General features: G+C 41.9%; 2 protein-coding genes across 2 annotated transcripts; both read right to left on the bottom strand.

The window, feature by feature from the left end:
* Positions 1–6,593: 6,593 nt before the first annotated feature.
* On the bottom strand, positions 6,594–9,827 carry LOC127772867 (isopentenyl-diphosphate Delta-isomerase I-like). The gene is made up of 6 exons (XM_052298851.1): positions 9,488–9,827; positions 9,040–9,095; positions 8,319–8,410; positions 7,399–7,501; positions 7,139–7,276; positions 6,594–7,001 (listed from the first exon to the last, which is right to left on the bottom strand). Exons 1-6 carry the CDS (start codon positions 9,727–9,729, stop codon positions 6,751–6,753), a joined length of 882 nt encoding a protein of 293 aa, XP_052154811.1. The 5' UTR covers positions 9,730–9,827; the 3' UTR covers positions 6,594–6,750.
* A 3,008-nt stretch (positions 9,828–12,835) lies between these two features.
* Positions 12,836–16,050, bottom strand: LOC127772866 (tubulin beta-6 chain). Its single transcript, XM_052298850.1, has 4 exons — positions 15,937–16,050; positions 15,074–15,487; positions 14,703–14,972; positions 12,836–13,712 (listed from the first exon to the last, which is right to left on the bottom strand). Exons 2-4 carry the CDS (start codon positions 15,465–15,467, stop codon positions 13,042–13,044), a joined length of 1,335 nt encoding a protein of 444 aa, XP_052154810.1. The 5' UTR covers positions 15,468–15,487; positions 15,937–16,050; the 3' UTR covers positions 12,836–13,041.
* Between the last annotated feature and the right edge of the window lie 3,046 nt (positions 16,051–19,096).

Below are 19,096 nucleotides of genomic sequence, written 5' to 3'. Positions count from 1 at the left end.
ACCTTCTGTCAGTCTAGATTCTAGGCCTAGGACAAAACCTCAAAATGTTGTCTATGCTACCTATGAATACAACTTCGACGAACCCTCAATCTCAGACTTCAACATCAATGTTATCGAGCTTGATGATGACTTTGTTATTGCTTTAGAAGAAGAAGAATTTGAAATTGACAAAGAATTGCTTAGGAGAGAAATAAGGCTCCCAAAAATAGAACTAAAACTAAAAGATATCTTGAAGAGGTTGACAAATCATTCAGAATGAAGATAAGAGAAGTTTGGCATAACGAAATGAGAGAACAGAGGAGGAATATTTTCTTCTTTGACTGGTACGAGAATAGCCAGATTATATATTTTGAAGAATTTTTTAAGACCCAGAAGAAAGGAAAAGGGGTATGTAATGAAGAGAGAAAACAAGAACATGACAAGTCAGTAATTAAGGTCTTTTCAGATTATGGGTCAACCAGTAAAACGTATATTACTTATTCTCCTTTTAAACTTACTCAACAATCTCAGGATATCAGAGGAAAAAATTGTTTTCCAGAAAGCACTTATGAGAAATCCATAGAGAATAATTTCCTAGGATATTTAGTAGAACAACAGAAAACTCAAGATCTATCCCCTAAACAACAAGATTCCAAAACAATTCCTATGGAACCCATTATTCTAAGAAGCCATGAAGAGCCTTCTTCCCACTCTCAATTTGAGGTATTTATACCTCAATCTGAAACCTATCTTTTGCCTTATTCTTATCCTATTACAACTATACTTATTCCAACTGCCACTCCTAAAGATAAGGTAGCCAAATTCTTTGGTATTCCCAACAATTTTCCTAATACTAATGACCAGATGTCTAATTCTTTGACAAGAATCCAAGCGTCATCTTACGATAAATTGACGCTCCAAAAAGAAGTTTCTTCCTTTTATAACAAAATCGACTCTTCGGTAAACAAAAACCTCGAGAGTTATATTACCAGAATCATCAATACCTCTTTCTACAACATAATCAATGATCCTAAAGGTATTACCAGATCAAAATTTAGATTGTTCCATAATGTTCTCTTCTCCAAGATCTATATCCAACCCAATCCAAATAAAACACTTTGTTACCATTCTCAAACCAAAAACTCCTTTGAAAGAAAATCTCAAAACCAAATCTCGGCTGAAGCCTTATGCACAAATAATGAAATCCTAGTCCATAAGCGAGATCTTTTTGGAAGCATATTTGTTATTTCTGATACAAATCAATTTGGCACTTTTAACCCTGAGGAAGAAAGGACCAAAAGAAAACTTAAGATTAATGACCTCTTCCAAGAACAAAATTGTACTAAAAAGGAATTAAGAGACTTAAAGGGTAAAATTCGAAGTCTAGAATTACAAAATAATAGTTGCATGGGCCAAGATGAAGAGGTTGTCAACTCCATCAACAGTTATGTTAAGCAGAAATGGTATGCAGAAGTAAGGTACAAATTCAATGATGGATTCCAATTTAGCTATAAGACTTTAATTGATTCAGGAGCTGATGTGAACTGCATTCGTGAAGGTATTATCCCATTCAAATACTTTGAAAAATCCTCCCATAAAATTCACGCTGCAGATGGAAATTTACTAAAAGTCAATTACAAAATCCCTTTTATTCATGTTTGCATAAATGGAGTCTGCATTAAAACTTCATTTTTGCTTATAAAAGATCTAAAGCAAGGAGTTATTTTGGGAACGCCATTCTTATCCCTAATAAAACCCTTTATTGTTACTGAAAACGGTATCCAGTTTAGAATCAGAGACAAAAATGTTAAGTTAAAATTTTCTTCTAAACCCGAGCAAACCATGTTAAACTATTTAAAGGAGATTATCACACAAAAAGAGCAATTTGTGAGTGACATATCTTTTGAAATAAAAAATGCTTGGATTTCCCAAACCCTTAATGATCCAAGTTTCAAGAAAAAATTATACTGTTAGAAAAAAAGTTCATAAAAGATATATGTTCTGATTTCCCATCAGCTTTTTGGCATAGGAAAAAGCATGTTGTAGGTCTTCCTTATATCTCTAATTTTAATGAAGATAAGATTCCCACTAAAGCAAGGCCCATTCAGATGAATAGTCGACTTTTAGAAATTTGCAAGCAAGAAATAGAAAACCTGCTAGATAAAGGCTTAATAAGGAAAAGTTCCTCTCCTTGGAGTTGTGCAGCCTTCTATGTAGAAAATGCTGCTGAAAAAGAACGAGGAGTTCCTCGGTTAGTTATTAATTACAAACCCCTCAATAAAGTTCTACAATGGATAAGGTATCCAATACCTTATAAGCATGACTTAATACGAAGGATTCAGGGTTCAAAGATATATTCTAAATTTGATATGAAGTCTGGGTTTTGGCAAGTCCAAATAAAAGAAGAGGATAGATGTAAAACTACCTTTACTACTCCTTTTGGTCATTATGAGTGGAACGTAATGCCGTTTGGTTTAAAAAATGCTCCTTCTGAGTTCCAAAAAATCATGAATGAGATTTTCCTTCCCTTTACATCCTTTATTATAGTTTATATAGATGATGTTTTAATATTTTCCCAAGATGTTGACCAACATTGGAAACACCTTAATATATTTTATAAAATCATAGTTCAAAACGGTTTAGTAGTCTCTGCTAAGAAAATGAAACTTTTCCAAACTAATGTTTGGTTTCTCGGTTATAAAATTCAATATGATCAAGTCCAACCAGTAGCAAGAGTAATAGAATTTGCAGAAAAATTTCCAGATGAGATAAAAGATAAAACACAGTTGCAAAGATTTCTAGGGTGTTTAAACTATGTCTCCGATTTTTATAAAGATCTTGCAAAAGACAGAAAGATTTTAACCAAGAGGTTGAAGAAAAAGCCTCCAGCTTGGACAGCTAAACATACTCAAGCTGTTAAGAAGATCAAAGGTAAGGTCAAAACCTTGCCCTGTCTTTATATCCTAGATCAAGATGCCTTCAAAATTATCGAATCAGATGCCTCAGATCATGGTTATGGAGGAATTCTTAAACAAAAAAAGGATTCCAGAGAGCAGCTAGTCAGGTTCATCTCTGGGACCTGGAATGAGGCTCAAAAAAATTATTCAACCATCAAAAAAGAAATATTGGCCATAGTAAAGGTCATATCAAAATTCCAAGGAAAATTATTGAATCAAAGATTCTTGCTGCGTATAGATTGTAAGGCAGCAAAAGATGTCCTCCAAAAGGATGTGGAGAACTTAGTCTCCAAACAAATTTTTGCCAGATGGCAAGCAATATTATCATGCTTTGACTTTGAAATAGAACATATCAAGGGAGAATTAAACTCCCTACCAGATTTCTTATCTCGTGAATTTTTACAGGGCTATGGCACCTAAAAGGGACTTATCAGCCCAAGGGAGAACTACAGAAAGTTCACCAAATAAGCATAAATATAATGAACTAGGAAATATTATTCCTAGAACCCCTACAGTTCAAGAAAAGTATGGGAATAATTCATCTTATATCCTCAATATAGAGGAAGTAATCCTGCCATTAGAATTTGGAGACTCTGATCTCAATATTATCAAGATTATGGGAAAGTATTTCCCACAACACCAATATTTTATCCCTGAATATCCAGGGAAAGATCAAAATTATTATGAGACCATATTATGCGAGACAAGAAGTGCACAGATATTCCATACAAGGAATGGTGATGGAATTGGGATTCACAAAATTATTGATCCAAAAAATTATAAGTATCGATGATTGGGATAAATCATCAAATCCTTATGTAAAGAGGACTATATATTCTACATCCTGTGCAAATAAAAGATATAACTATTGGGATTATCAGAAGGCCTGGGAAAGAGTACTCCTCGTACAAAATTCCCAGATGAAGCATTCATGGTTTATTCGCTTCAAAGAAGGATGTGAGGAGATACCACTGTGGTTTTTCAGTAATTGGTGGCTGAAAGCAGGGGCCATTCCTGAAATCCTACCACGAGAAATCATCAAAGTTATTACACAAGAATAAAAAAAGGATCTCAAGGAATATCCTTTTATCCTTATGCAATTTTGTGCCGAAACAGGGATGCCTTGGATACTAAAATGGGACCTCAATATTCAAAGAATGGAGTTCCCAGCAACCTTAAAGCGAAACTATTATGCAAGATGGTGGGATAAGTTTGCAATCACACCAGTAATTGAAGGAAGAAAGTTTCGAGCCAAAAACAAGAAATCTCATGTGGCTCAATTAAAAGAAGATATAACAAGAGAATTATTAAAGGCAAGACCCGAGTTGACAAAGGGAGAATTGCAACTTCAAGTATATGAAACTATGTTTAAAAGATTGGAAGAATCCCCAAAATCTAGTTCTACATGCAGAAGTCTAGACGAAGATATGGTACAATGCAGCCAAATTAAGCCATCTTCGCCAATACCTCCTTATTACTCAAATTCCATCATGAAAGAGTAAAGCCCCAAAATGGGTACACAGCTAAACATGAGAGCAAGCAGACTATTATACGTGTAACTAAGCCTTCAAAATGGGGGTGTGCATGTAACTTAGCCGTCATAGAGCGGGTTCGCTTGTAAATAGGCCCAGACCAGCGCCTCTTTGTTCTACATGGCATCTCGATTCTTCACTACACCCAATCTGTATCGATTAAGCAAGATAATGATTCAGATGAAGGAATATCATATTTCAATCCAACACACATTTAGTCGAGATATGACGACAGATCTTGTCACCAAGATAATGAGTAAAGATCTTGTCATTCCCGACAAAGATCACTATTCAAGATAAGGAATCTACACTATTCCAGATAAGATAAGTCCATGGTCAAAAGGCGATATTATGACATCTTTATTGAAGGTCAAAAGCGTCATCACCAAAGATTCTCTCCATAAAGTCTAAAGGGATATCATGAACTCTTTGAAGTCAAGAAGAGATATCATGAAGATTCTCTACCGAGCGCTATATAAGGGGCTCACCATCACACTTCGGAGGCATCGCATTTCACACACAACACATCCCACTCAACCATTCCTCTCACCTCTCCACCAGCCATCACACTCCACTCCACTCCATCTAAGTGTTAGTACTATAGTATAACCTAAATAAAAGATCATGAGAGTCTAAGTGTGAGAGTCTATGTAAGAGTTCTTGTGAGAGTCTTGTACCTGTATAATTACGAACGTGTTGTACCAAGTCCTTGGTGTAATCTTCAGAAGGATCTACCTTCAACCTATGAAGGTATATGAATGAACACCTGGACCGTTCTATATAAACCTACTATGTTCTAAATATCTAATTTTATATCTTGTACATAATTCGTATTTACAGCTTGTCTTTATTTCCTGTACTGCATTTATGTGCATAATTTTGAGTTGAAAGTTTTCAAACTTTAAATTTTGATTGAAAGTTTTTAAATTTTGAGTTGAAAGTTTTAAATTTTATGTATGACTTTTATTTTTTAATATAGAGTTTATTATTATTATTATTATTATTATTATTATTATTATTATTATTATTATTATTATATTATTATTATTATTATTATTATTATTATTATTATTATTATATATTCAAAACAGAAAACAATGTTTGTGAAAACAAGGACATCTTAATAGGCCCGTGATTTTTGGAAACAAAATTGACGGTTTTTTCTCCACGCCACGCACGCGTGCGGCATTTCGCGTGAAAAAAAAAAGAGAAAAAGAAACGTTGTGCAAAAAAGAAGCAAAAAGATGATATCGATGGGCTGCACGCAGGGCTGTGGGCCACGAGCGAGGACATGCAGAAACGCTCGCGACTTGAGTTGATGGCGCGTACACGGTAATTAGCAATCCTGCATGTAAGTTTATGCGTATCACTTCCTAGCTTCAACCTTCAGCCGCGAGGAGAAGTAAGTTTATTTACCTCCCTCATCTTTGTCTCCTAATTGAATCGCCCCTCAACCGCTTAACCAAGTATAACGTCTCTCTTATCGTCGAAAAACGTTACAAATTGATTTTTAGATGGTTTTGTCCTACATTGCGCTTGTTAGGTGACACTCTAGATAAAAGAAGAAAATAATAATGATAGTGGGTCCGACTTGTCGGTGAAGCTTTCATCCTTTGCCTTCTCTTCTTCCACACAACCGAGTTAGCGACTCTAGCGAAATCGCGCCACCACAGTCATGCCGCAACCGCCAGCAATCAGGCATCACCCTCGTGAGCGGACATGCTCGGAGAGGCTTGCCAGCTTGGTTGGGACTTGGGAGAAAAAGGAGAAAAGAAAGGAAGGGAGAAGAAGAGTGAGAGGTGACACATGGGTCCTACAGTAGGTCAGAAGCCCATGATGACTCGAGCGAATCTGACCATGATCAAAGCTACCATGTCAGCACAAACCATTCCCCAAATCACCCGAGGATTCGATTTGCACCAATTTTTGAAATTGGAGGATGCAATATACCCGGTTTTATGGTTAAGGGACTCGAGCAAGGAAGGGTCACCGATTAGACTTGAACGAAATCTGGCAAAAAATAACAAAGAAAAAAAAAGGAGGAAAAATCGATGGTATGTCGCATGCAGCCATGCAGGGGGCAGCTGGATCGCCTGAACATTACTCCAATCCAACTCCAATAGAAAACTTATAAGCTCCTGGCAGAGCATGATTCCGGTAAGTTTTTGCTTCTACCTCATAAAACCTGCATAAGAACATGTATTTCTTTCTGGATTATTTCCGTGAAAAGGTTAAAGCAACAATTCTTTATTTTCTAAGGACGTTGCCCAACGATTTATACTCTAGAACTTATGAATTGTTTTCATGTCGATGGCCTCCTCCAGAGTCCCTTGCTCAACATGATCCCACCATCCCATGAGGAAGTTGTCAACAACCAGCCTAAACCAAGGGGACAGCTTAATGCCGCCTTCACCAGCATCTGCCTTCTTGAGCAACTCCTTCAGCTCATCACGATTCACGTACTTGACGTCGGCCACTTCTTCAGGATTCGGGCTGAGCTCCACATCACGAACCATGAATAGGAGGTAGTCCACTGAAATGGCGAAAGATGGTTATATTCTAAAAATTTCAAAAGACAGCAATTGAAAATACACAAGAGGCAAGTGATAGCTGGACGATAAGTATGAAGGCTGAAATGTATCAGGTAGAGGGCAGAGGGCAAATATTTACGTTCATGTTCGCCCCATTTTCCATCAGATGGAGCCTTGTAAAGCATCCTCCCAAGAGGAATGAATTGGTCAACAGGTAGTTCTTCAGCTTGTATTCCCAGTTCATCGAATAGCTTCCGCTGTGCTGCATTTCTGACCCCTGAAATACAACGTAGCAACTTGTATTATTTAGTAAGGTGGAGATAGCAGCATAGACAGTGCAAAGATAGGTATGGCTTTGTTTTTCACAGTTCTCATTTCAGGGCAGGTAGATAGATGTACCTAGGCTTTTATCTTCAATGAGCTCGGACTCACGGTATAGAGGGTGGCTACAGCAAGTGTTTGTCCAGACAAGTGGAAATGTCACTTTTGTAGCAGACCTTTGCTGGAAAGGATCAAGACTATAATATTAAAAGAAAATCTATGACAGAACAAGTTAATACTTCTATTTATTTGATAAGCTAAGTGTAGAAAATAATAGATGAAATGGCAAAGTCCAGAAAAAATGGTAAGTACGATGACATCCACTACAAGCAAAAGTGGTTATCAATGCTCTCCTGTACATTTGAGCTCTGCTACTATGAATTGATTCAGGACCAAGTATAATCTCTTGTTAATGAAGTATCCATAGCAATTGTTGCATAAGTATGCAAGAAATCGCATGCACGGTTTTTTAAAATAAATACCAACGAAATCGCATACACAGTTTTTCAAATACTTTCAGAGAGTTTCTTCAATATGATCCCTGTGTTGTGAGAAAAGGATAAACTTGGGTTCCACCAGATAAGCATGATTTGGAGTTGGACTAATTGAAATTACTCCTATGTTTGTTTGAAGTTGAACTCAAGCTTTAGCAACCTATGAATGAGCTTAGAATTTAATGCACGCGCTCGAAGATATTGCATTTCCATCAGCCTAGGCACTCAAGGCTAGCTTCATCATGATTCATGAACCCATCTAAGCAGCAGTATTTAGTTCTGAGCTTGACAATCCCATCTTGGTTGAGTTATGAGTTATACCAACCAAAAGTCAGAAAATAAGCCAAGTATTTGATTTCCTAAGCAACATCGGCTTGTTCCAAACCTTATAGCATATTGTATATTCTATTCTATTGGGAATATAGCAATGTCAACCATAATATGGTCCATGATAAACAGCCAAAAATATATTGCATTGTAACTACATTAAATGCTGTTACATACCTGAAGTAACAATTCATATTTGGAGTTGAAAAGAAAAACACTGAACGCTCTGTGGAGGACATGACCAGAATTTATCTTTTCCATGAGATGGCCTGAAAGTTATGAGGACGTGACTAAAAAATTAGTCCAATCAAGCTTAACAAAGTTTTGCATTACTTTGCTACTCTTCCTATTGCAAATGCCAAAGTTCAGCCTAAAGATTATCTTGCCCAGAAAATTGGGTTGAATCCAAAACTCAAAATCCTACATTTCCTATTGCAACTGCTCTAACAGTGATACTGTATTAAACAAATTTACAATTTTATTTGCAGTACTTCATCAGTCATCAATAACAATTTAGCAAAATATCAAGCGTCCTGTGGTAATGATAAAAGAAAGAGTGAACTTCAAAACTAGTCTAGACGATAGTTTGTAATTACACTATTTCATTAGCCACCAATTTGATCCAGTCATGATTCCATTAAACACTGTGCTATTTCTCTACTTTTATCTGGTATATCATGCATTAATGAAGACAAAACCAAAGTAATGCATCTTGCACTTGACACAAATTCTACACAACATCAGATGCATATGAGGCCAATTTCTATCAGATCAATTGAAGCAACCAAATACATTTGTATCGAGACTGTAACAACCAGCAGCAATTTTACATGCGTCCAATCTAGAAATACAGCAACCACACAAAAATGAAGGGAAAGGTCAACTCATAGAGGCGCACAGTTATACTTGGAATCATGGCCAATGACGTTGTCCTGTTCGTCCACTAAAATACACCTGCAGGGTAAAAACGGATTGCTCAGTATTGTTGTCTAAGAAATAAAATGTGATTTTCTCAGGAGCTATTTCCAGCTCATCTTCCACCCCACGGCACAAAGCCAAATCTGATAAATTACTAAGCTAAAACAGCACCAACAATCAAGGTAGACACTATATGGCAGTTTAGCATATGGATCATGATACATCCAATCCTGGCAAGAAACAGTCCTGACATCCACTAATTCAACCGTATTGCAATCGACTCTGCCACGCCAGCATCATAATGACCAAACCCTAGGCTAGGGTGCTAACCAATTCGACAGCTAAGTCAACGACCCAACGAGCACGCCGCCACAATCTCCACAACAACCCAAAAGTTGGCGAGGCGGCGGTGGGTGGCGGCCACTTACTCGTCCTCGAACATGAGCCGCCGCTGGACGGCGTCCATCCCGGCGTCGGCGGCTTCCGCGGTGCCGGCCTTCCCCATCACCGCGGCGGTGGCGGCGAAGGAGGACGAGGACGACGACAGGCCGCAGAGGGCGAGGCCCCGCCCAAACGGGGACCGAGGGCGGGCGGAGGAGCGCGCGACGCCGAGGCCGAGGGACGCGGAGGCGGTCGAGAGCAGCGCGAGGGAGCGCGCCGCCGCCGCCATCGGAGGGGAGGGAGCGGGAGCTCGGGTGCGCGCGCGCGCGGCGGGCGGCGGGCGGCGACGGGCTGGATGGATTTGGGCGAGAAAGTTTGTTACTGTGACGTTTAGCGTTAGTGAAGGCTTTAATTTGGCGTGGCCGCCTCGCCCGTACTCCCTCCGTTCCGTCCCACGAAAATTTCGTGATCATTTCTAGCGTCCCAATGTAAAATTAGTAAAGGGTAAAAATAATCAAAGCAAAATTAGTAATGGTGATAGATAATTAAGTATTTAGGGTCTATTTAGATCCTTTAAAATAGCAAAAGTTTTGCTATTTTGGAGTATTTTTTGTCATTTTAGATCTAAACACTAGTAATAAAAGTTGGTAATTTGACATTTGGCATTTGCTAGTTCATAGTAGCAAATTTTGCTAAAAAGTGCTCCGGGACCACACCCTCTTTCTTTCTCTCTCTTTAGTGCTAAAATGGTAAAACTTTAAGATGCATATAAACACCAACTAGTACTTTTACAATGCTAAGGGCCCCTTTGAATCGCAGGGTTGAAAAAATGGAGGGATAGGAAAAACAAATGATTCTGACCGGAATTGAAGTGTAAAACAGATAGCACAAGAAAAATATAGGAATGGTCGTTTGATTGGAGCGCAGGAAAAACGTAGGAATCAGATGAGAGAGATAGACTCAGAGGAAATTTTCTAAGAGGTTGGAGCTCTAGCTAAATTTTCTCCAAAATCCACATGCAATGTATCATTCCATAGGAATTTTATAGGATTTGGAAAGCTTCAATCCTTTAAATCAAAGGGCCAAATATGAAAATTTCCTAGAAGATTTGAATCCTATAAAATTTCTATATAAATCCTTTGATTCAAAGGGGCCCTAAATCTTTTGCCACCAAAATTTTTGCTATTTGCCATTTCAAATGAATCTAAACATGCCTTTAAAAGATAAAATTTATCGCTTTATGTGCTGAGTAGGTGGACGATATAAGTTGGTTTTTTAAATAAAATTTAAACTAAAGAAGTTGAATTTGTTTGGACGTCTAGGGTGTACGATGGATGGGATGCGCCCGAGTCAAACAAAGAGGTGATTTTTCAAGCCCTCGTGTTTTCGGCGTAGTTTTAGTTTGGTGCAACACGTGCACACGTGATGCTTTCTAGTGGACTTCGCTTTTTTTTTGTTGTGTGTGAAAAAATGTGGAATTACGGGGCAGTTTGATTTTAATGCTGTTTTTTTTTCTATTGACGGCTTGGTAATGCAATGCAATTGTGTTTTCATTTGGATTTGTTAAAATAGCCACTTGAATAAAGTTTCGTAAGCAAATCGTACGATGCATAACTACCTTACGAAAATTTTGCTAACAGCCCACACATTTACCTTATGTTTTTTTCTTTTGCCGAATTTACCGTGTGTAACCTAAGTTTATTTTTTTTAACGACTACGATGTTCATATTGATATAGCATAATTTTTTTTACAATATTACAACCCTGAAGGTCGTAACTAGAAAAAAAAAAGAATATCATCACCCATACACCGACAACACTAACACACAGACCCAGGATAAGACTAGCACCGAACCGGCCGCTGCTAGGCAACAAAGGAATTATAGCCGAGATCGCCAAAACTCAACTCTTACAACCGACACTCTTAGAACCAACACGAAACCCTGCTAGGCAACCGACATCATGTGGCCAACTTGTATTAGCTAAGGCACCGACATAGGAGGACATGAATCTAGAGTGAGTTTGCACCAGCTGTTTAGGAGGCTTTGACAAGGGGGCTGCTAAGACGATGTCTCCAGGGAGAGAAGCGACAAAAGCACCACTACTGCCATCCGTCAAAGTCTCAAAAAGAATCGATATTGGGCTTTCACCCGGCAACCCCACTAGAAGGGATGAGATGGCATGACAACGACCTCAGGAGTGGGAGTAATGCTCAAACGCCATCATTGTCGGTCTGGTCCAAGGCCAGGCTGGGTTTTTACTCGCCGTCTGCCTATCCACAGCTGACGTACCATTGCTCCATCGCCATCTAAACCCCCGCCGACATGTGGGCACCACAGCACCGGCGCCCCTCGCCGACCAGCCTTGGTGTGCCGCCACCAGCCACAACCGTCACGCCGTTGCGAGCCTCCACCGAACCGCACCATCGTTGCCGCCGCGAGCTTGGATTGTGCCGCACCAGCATGCGCCTCCCGCCACCGCCAAGCTCAGGTCGCATTGCCGCCGCGAGCTCGCCCTCTCCCGATCTGGCCACCGGGGCGGGGGATGCGACGCGAGGACGTCCGTGCACTTTTTTCTGAATGACCTACATAACCTAAGTTTATTAATATAAGACGTTAACCAACCATTACTAGAAACCGACCATATCTAGTACTACCTCCATCCCATAACATAAATGATCTTGCCTATGTAGTTCAAAATATTAGGGATTTTATATCATGGAATGGAGACAGTCCATTCGTCGTAAGTTCATCTTTTAGTTAATCATTGTATTATAGTTTGTGAAAGTAGGAAATGGAATTGAAATTTGATAAAGTATGGGTATTTTAGCATTTTTGTTTTTATTGGTACATGTGGGATAGGTGAAAAATATTTTTTTTGGGACGGAGGAAATACTTTTCTTTAAAAAAAAAAACCTTTCACCTAAAAAACTACAAAATCCGCGGCTTACGGTCTTATTTTGATGGATCACAATTCTGGCCCATTAATACGGACAAGCCGGTATTTCGAACAAAATTTCCTGCCCATCTATTTAAATGGGCCGCGGTTGTGGTCTATCTAAACAAGGTATGAGATTACTAGAGTGAAATGGATGGCAATCTGAGTGAAGGGTGAAAAATTCCGTGAAGACAACCTTGGGTAATCACTCTCAATCTGTCTTCCTCTCCTCTACCAGTATGTCCCATCGAATGCAGGTTACAGTTGATTGAATAGTGCTTCCATACATTTCACCATTTCAGTCGAAGTTCCGCAAAGTCTCATTTTTAGAACAAAAGAATTCTGAAAGATTCTCAAAGGAACTGAACGAAATTCTATAAAAATCTTCCAGTCCAAAAAAAAAAAAAATCCCATCACTCTTTCAATCGGAGTTGCAATGTTTCGCTCAGCACAGTAACTTGTAAGCAAGCAAACAGAACATCAATAGCCAAGACTTTAGCATACGGAACCAGTACGCACTCCTGATACACGCGATAGCATACAAACAAGCATCAAATTTTAAGGTGCGGAGGTAGCTATGGTGATGCAACTGCGATGATGTTCAGGCAAACATATTAGGGTAACGATGGGCAGGGGATACGAGGTACCATTGCCCAGACAGTCTCTACTCCTGTATCGCGTCCTCTTCTTCCTCGTACTCGGCCTCGTCGGCGGTGGCGTCCTGATACTGCTGGTACTCGGAGACGAGGTCGTTCATGTTGCTCTCCGCCTCGGTGAACTCCATCTCGTCCATGCCCTCGCCCGTGTACCAGTGCAAGAACGCCTTCCTCCTGAACATGGCCGTGAACTGCTCGCTGACGCGGCGGAACATCTCCTGGATGGAGGTGGAGTTGCCGACGAACGTAGACGCCATGGAGAGGCCGCGCGGCGGTATGTCACACACGCTCGACTTGACGTTGTTGGGGATCCACTCCACGAAGTAGGACGAGTTCTTGTTCTGCACGTTGATCATCTGCTCGTCCACCTCCTTGGTGCTCATCTTGCCGCGGAACATGGCCGAGGCCGTCAGGTAGCGGCCGTGGCGCGGGTCGGCGGCGCACATCATGTTCTTGGCGTCCCACATCTGCTGGGTGAGCTCAGGGACAGTGAGGGCGCGGTACTGCTGCGAGCCGCGCGAGGTGAGCGGCGCGAAGCCCACCATGAAGAAGTGGAGCCGCGGGAAGGGGATCAGGTTGACGGCGAGCTTGCGGAGGTCGGAGTTCAGCTGCCCTGGGAAGCGCAGGCAGCAGGTGACACCGCTCATGGTGGCACTAATCAAGTGGTTCAGATCACCAACTGTCCGCAAAAATCAAGATTCAGATGAGCAGTAGCACAGCAAGAGCCTAATAAGTAAACATATCAGCTTGGCTTTTAATCATAACAAATGTTACTAGATAAAAGATCACCAAAAGAATACATCAGCAGAAAAAACAAATTAAATGAAGTAGTAGCATGTTTGCTCTTAGAATTTAGAAGTTCAGAACTGAACTGATGTTTTGGTTTCAGTTGACACTACAAGAATTTTCATTACCACACATTTCTAATTAAGGGGATATCATTCTTATGCTGGAAAACATGCCCCAACTCCAAGCTACAGAAGTATTAGCGATATGGAAAATGGTGCAGAAAACAACCCTCAAGTCATACCCAGCATCAGACCTTCTAGTAACATTTAACAGTTCATACTCCCTTTATGTAACACAGTATGTGGAATAAGTGCAGTTATTATTTCAACTACAAGGCAAAACTTATGTACTAAGGGTATGTTTAGTTCACGCCAAAATTGGAAGTTTGGTTGAAATTGGAACGATGTGACGGAAAAGTTGGAAGTTTGTGTGTGTATGAAAGTTTTGATGTGATGGAAAAGTTGGAAGTTTGAAGAAAAAGTTTGGAACTAAACTCGGCCTAAGAGATTTGATGAGATTTAGTTCAGTCAGCTCATTTAAACTGGTGGTTGGTTGGATAAACAAGTCAAGCACACCAACTACATATAATGGTATAAACGAATCCAACACTAATAATCCTTTACAAGGAACCAAACTAAGTCAGCTGGCATCACCTAATTAAGATGATTAAGCTCCTCACAACATTTTGGATATGTGAAGCAGTAGTTTCGCACTAGTGAAACGAAAATGACAGACAACGACCTTTTTCATAAAGCACAAAGCACTTCAAGATGACTTAGTGAACTGAAATTTCTCATAATATTGCAGAAATGATAATCTAATTCAGTAAAACTTAGTAGTATAACAAAAGAACAGGTATCAATGGCAGGGATATGCTCACAGCTGGGAGTCGTCAGCTTGAGGGTGCGGAAGCAGATGTCATAGAGCGCCTCGTTGTCGAGCACCATGCACTCGTCGGCGTTCTCCACGAGCTGGTGGACCGAGAGCGTGGCGTTGTAGGGCTCCACCACGGTGTCCGACACCTTGGGCGACGGGAACACGGAGAAGGTGAGCATCATCCTGTCCGGGTACTCCTCCCTGATCTTGGAGATCAGCAGGGTGCCCATGCCGGAGCCCGTGCCGCCGCCCAGCGAGTGGCACACCTGGAAACCTGACCAACGGAAGCAGAGCTCGATCGACCACCGGATTCCATGGAAAATAATTCAAGAAACGAAACAGATAGTGGGGGTGATGGTATGATGATGATGATACCTTGGAGGCAGTCGCAATTCTCGGCCTCCTTGCGGACGACGTCGAGGACGGAGTCGATGAGCTCGGCGCCCTCGGTGTAGTGGCCCTTGGCCCAGTTGTTGCCGGCGCCGGACTGGCCGAAGACGAAGTTGTCGGGACGGAAGATCTGGCCGTAGGGCCCCGTGCGGACGGAGTCCATGGTGCCCGGCTCCAGGTCCATGAGCACGGCGCGCGGCACGAACCGGCCGCACGACGCCTCGTTGTAGTAGACGTTCACGCGCTCCAGCTGCAGGTCCGACGTGCCGGCGTACCTCCCCGTCGGGTCGATGCCATGCTCGTCGCACACCACCTCCCAGAACTTGGACCCGATCTGGTTCCCGCACTGCCCGCCCTGGATGTGCAAGATCTCCCTCATCTTCTCCTCCCCTTTTTTACCTGCAGAGAAATCGCCACGAAACGCGAAACGTCAGGGTGGGTGAGACCTTCTGAAACTCCAACGCGGGAATCGGAACACCGAGAGTACTGATTCTACCAAGAACACCGCAAGAATCCGAAAGAGAAAAAAAAAAACGAACCAAAAATCTTCTGATCGCACCAAGAACACCTCAAATCCTCACTAATCCCCAAACGATCGGAACACCGAGAAGAACAGCTAGTCCTGATTCTACCCAGAACACCGCAAGAATCCCCAAACAAACGAACCAAAAATGTTCCGATCGCACCAAGAACACCTCAAATCCTCAATAATCCACCCACACCCCCCCCCCCAAAAAAAAAAAAAAAAAAAGAATCGATCGGACCCAAAAAAAAATTCACCGGAAAGCACGAGGCGCTAGATAATTCGGGGGGAAGCGAATCGAAAGATTTTTTGTTGCGGAATTCACCTCGAATCAGGGCTAGGAAGCGATCGGATCGGGGCTAATTTTGGGAGAGGTTGGGATGGGAGAGTGTGTGTGTTCTTGGAGACCGTCGAAATGGGGGCGGTTTTTTTATAGCGGAGCGTGGGGCTAGGGCTACGGATCGGACGGCGCAGGCGGTTTCCCTCCAACGAGGCGCCACGGGAGATCCTGGCCGTTGGATGGGTGATCGGACGGTCCCGCGCGCCGGCGCCGGGTGGCCCGTTGCTGGTTTTTGGATTTCGAAATTTTTCGGGTGGGGGCGCGGGGGCCAGGTGTGGAATAACGGATATACCCTTGGCCGTGATTGTGAAGCAAGGTATTGGAGGCACACGGCGAATTTTCAAGAGCGGGGGCAGAAATGGATTTTTGTTCGCCGCTTGTAATTCTTTTCGCGAAAGCTCGAGTGGTCCGCAGTTGAAAATCGGGAAAATCACCCAACGGAGCGCGGGTGGGCCTCTCCTACAAGCGTAATGCGTGTTCATACATGCAAAACAAAATTTTGTATCGGGTAGGAGTATTTCATGAAGTATTTGAAATATATTCCAAATCGGATTTAAATTTTAAAGTTTAATTCAATAATATTTTTACTTGTGTTTTTAAAAGCATCTCCAACAAACTAGCTAAATCAGACTCTCCAAACACTCATATAGATAGTTCTTCAATTGATTTGGCAAGCTAAACTTGTTGTTTACTCGAATAACCTCTCCATCTGCACTATGAGCTTTCAGTCTATGACACTAGGACCCATATGTGAGCCTTTATGAATCCACCACCACCACCACCCACCCACTCCAAAGCCCAAGTCCCCACCAAACTCCTCCGCCTCCAACTGTGACCTAGCCCAACGCGATGTGAGGTCGGAACGGAGGAGGGGTAGTGTGCGACGCATGGTGATCGGCATAGGTAGTGGTGGAGCTGCGAATGAGGGAGGTTGCGGCGGACGCATAGCTGGCCGAGACGCTGACAAAGCTAGAGCAACATGGGCATGACTAGCCATCGAGTGGCAACGCTGCCTCGAGGAGACGTACAACAAGCAGCATGGGGCTGAAGCGGGTGACAGCATGAGAGCACGGCGACAGCATGAGAAGGAGGAGCAGGAGCATCCCACCGCCACCGCATAAGCATCTTCCTTGCCTTCATACCGCCGCGCTCTCCTTTCCTCATAATCAAGCCCCACCACCACCGCGCCCTCCCTCCTACGTTGTTGTCGGACCTCCCTTTCCACCCGCACCCAAATCCACGTTGTCGACCATCTTGAGCTCCCGCACAGTTGAGATGATACAGGGGCAGAGGCGGTGGAGGCCATGGGTGTGGGTGTGGGAGGCGTCGGCCAACGTGGGCGACGTTGGTGGGTTTCGTCGGGATCTGGACGTCGGGCCACGATGGGCGAATGGCCGTTGTCGGAATCTAGACGCCAGCGAAGCTCGAAGAGGAGAAAGAGACGGGCTAGCGTCGGGCGCACTGCTCACCACTCGAGCTGTCGAGCGATGCAAGGACGGGGGAGAGATGGTGGGACCCATGTTTGGCCAGTGGAGGAGGCTGGTTACATTTGGCCATCCAAGTGACTGGTTTTGCCATTCATATGGCTTGGAGAGCTGAATGGAACTTTTTTTTTTCCTGCGATGACTAAATTTTGGGTTGGAGAGTCAAGTAGAAAAATCTGTTGGAGATGTTGTAACGAGTAATAAAAAGGGAGATCTCATCAACAGTCGTAGACATGCTATGGGGACGATCCGTGCATGAGCCCTAGTACCCGCGTTGCAACTATGGGTACTCTCATCCAGCCCCACTATGATTTTTTTGTCTAGTTATATATATGAGACATGTTGATCTAGTTTGTTTAGTCCCTACTATAATTTTTTTCTAGATATGTCACTAAAGGTACGAAGAAAGCACCCCAAAACTAATTGCAAAATCCAATTCTAAATTATGAAATCAGCTGCAGGTTACAATTCAAATATACATTGTAACCTGGTTACATATAAGGACTTTACCTTTGAGAAATTACAATTCCACTCCAAAGAAAAGCTAAAATTGTGCAATTGCAGGTTGGATCATTTTGGAGATTAAGCTTTAAGCTTCAAAATATCTCTGCATATTTCTTTCTTATTTATCCATCTACCGATGGTCCCTCCAATCTGAGTCCAATCTCAAACACTGTTTTCATGTAATAATCAGCTTCTGCTTAAGGGATGGTCTTCGATCAGATCACATGCAAGCGTTGGCTCGGCGTAGCCATTTCTCCTATTTCCATCATCTCATCGACGCCAAATTCAACTATTCTAGTATGGATAATGTATACCTGCGTGATAATGCGCGCGCACATCCTCCGTATATCTTTACTATCTTAGAAACATAATCGTCGTCCTCCTCTTCTCATTCTAATCCCACGTATAAAAAAACTGCTCCAAGAAACCGAGAGAAAACGGCTAAAGAAACCAGGAAAAAAAAAGGTTAAAAGACGGAGAAGAAAACCATCCCAAAAGCAGAGAATAAAAAACTGATAAAACTGTTCCAAAAAACCAAGAGAAAAACCGTTCTAGAAAACCGAGAGAAAAATACGGGTTGAGAAAAATTGAACAATGTTCACCGGATCTCATCCCGTTGCAAAGCATGGGCCTATGACTAATTGAAAACCGTTGAGAATTACCAGCAGACAAAATCATGGACATTTCAAGTCACCGAGATAACTTTTCACTAATCATATAATCTGTGTAAAATATAGTAAAAAAGAAAGCAGTTATACAAATCGACTATATATTTTGCTATCTGACAAAAAAAATCACCTCCAAGTGGGAAAAAAAATACTTCAAAACCGTGCCTTTAATCAAAGGGCTTTTGTTGCTTTAATCAAGTTTCAGCAGATGTCTCAATTGCTGCATGACACTATGACTGTCAACACGAGTATCATAAAAATATTAAGAATGCAACTCTGAAGGTACATAATATATCCAAATTACTAACAAAAAAAAAGAGATAACTGTCATGCATGCTCCTCAATAATTCAGACATTTGAGCAAATTGTTCTGGCGCTGTCTACCAACGCAGCCGCAACTGAAACCTTCACCCATCCATCCACCAAAGAGACCACGACAGCTAACATATGCATGCAGAATAACGAGGTGATACTGCAATTTTCCAGCAA

The sequence above is a fragment of the Oryza glaberrima genome, chromosome 5 (assembly GCF_000147395.1).
Source record: "Oryza glaberrima chromosome 5, OglaRS2, whole genome shotgun sequence".
NCBI lineage: Eukaryota > Viridiplantae > Streptophyta > Magnoliopsida > Poales > Poaceae > Oryza > Oryza glaberrima.
This window is presented reverse-complemented; position numbering and strand designations above follow the sequence as displayed.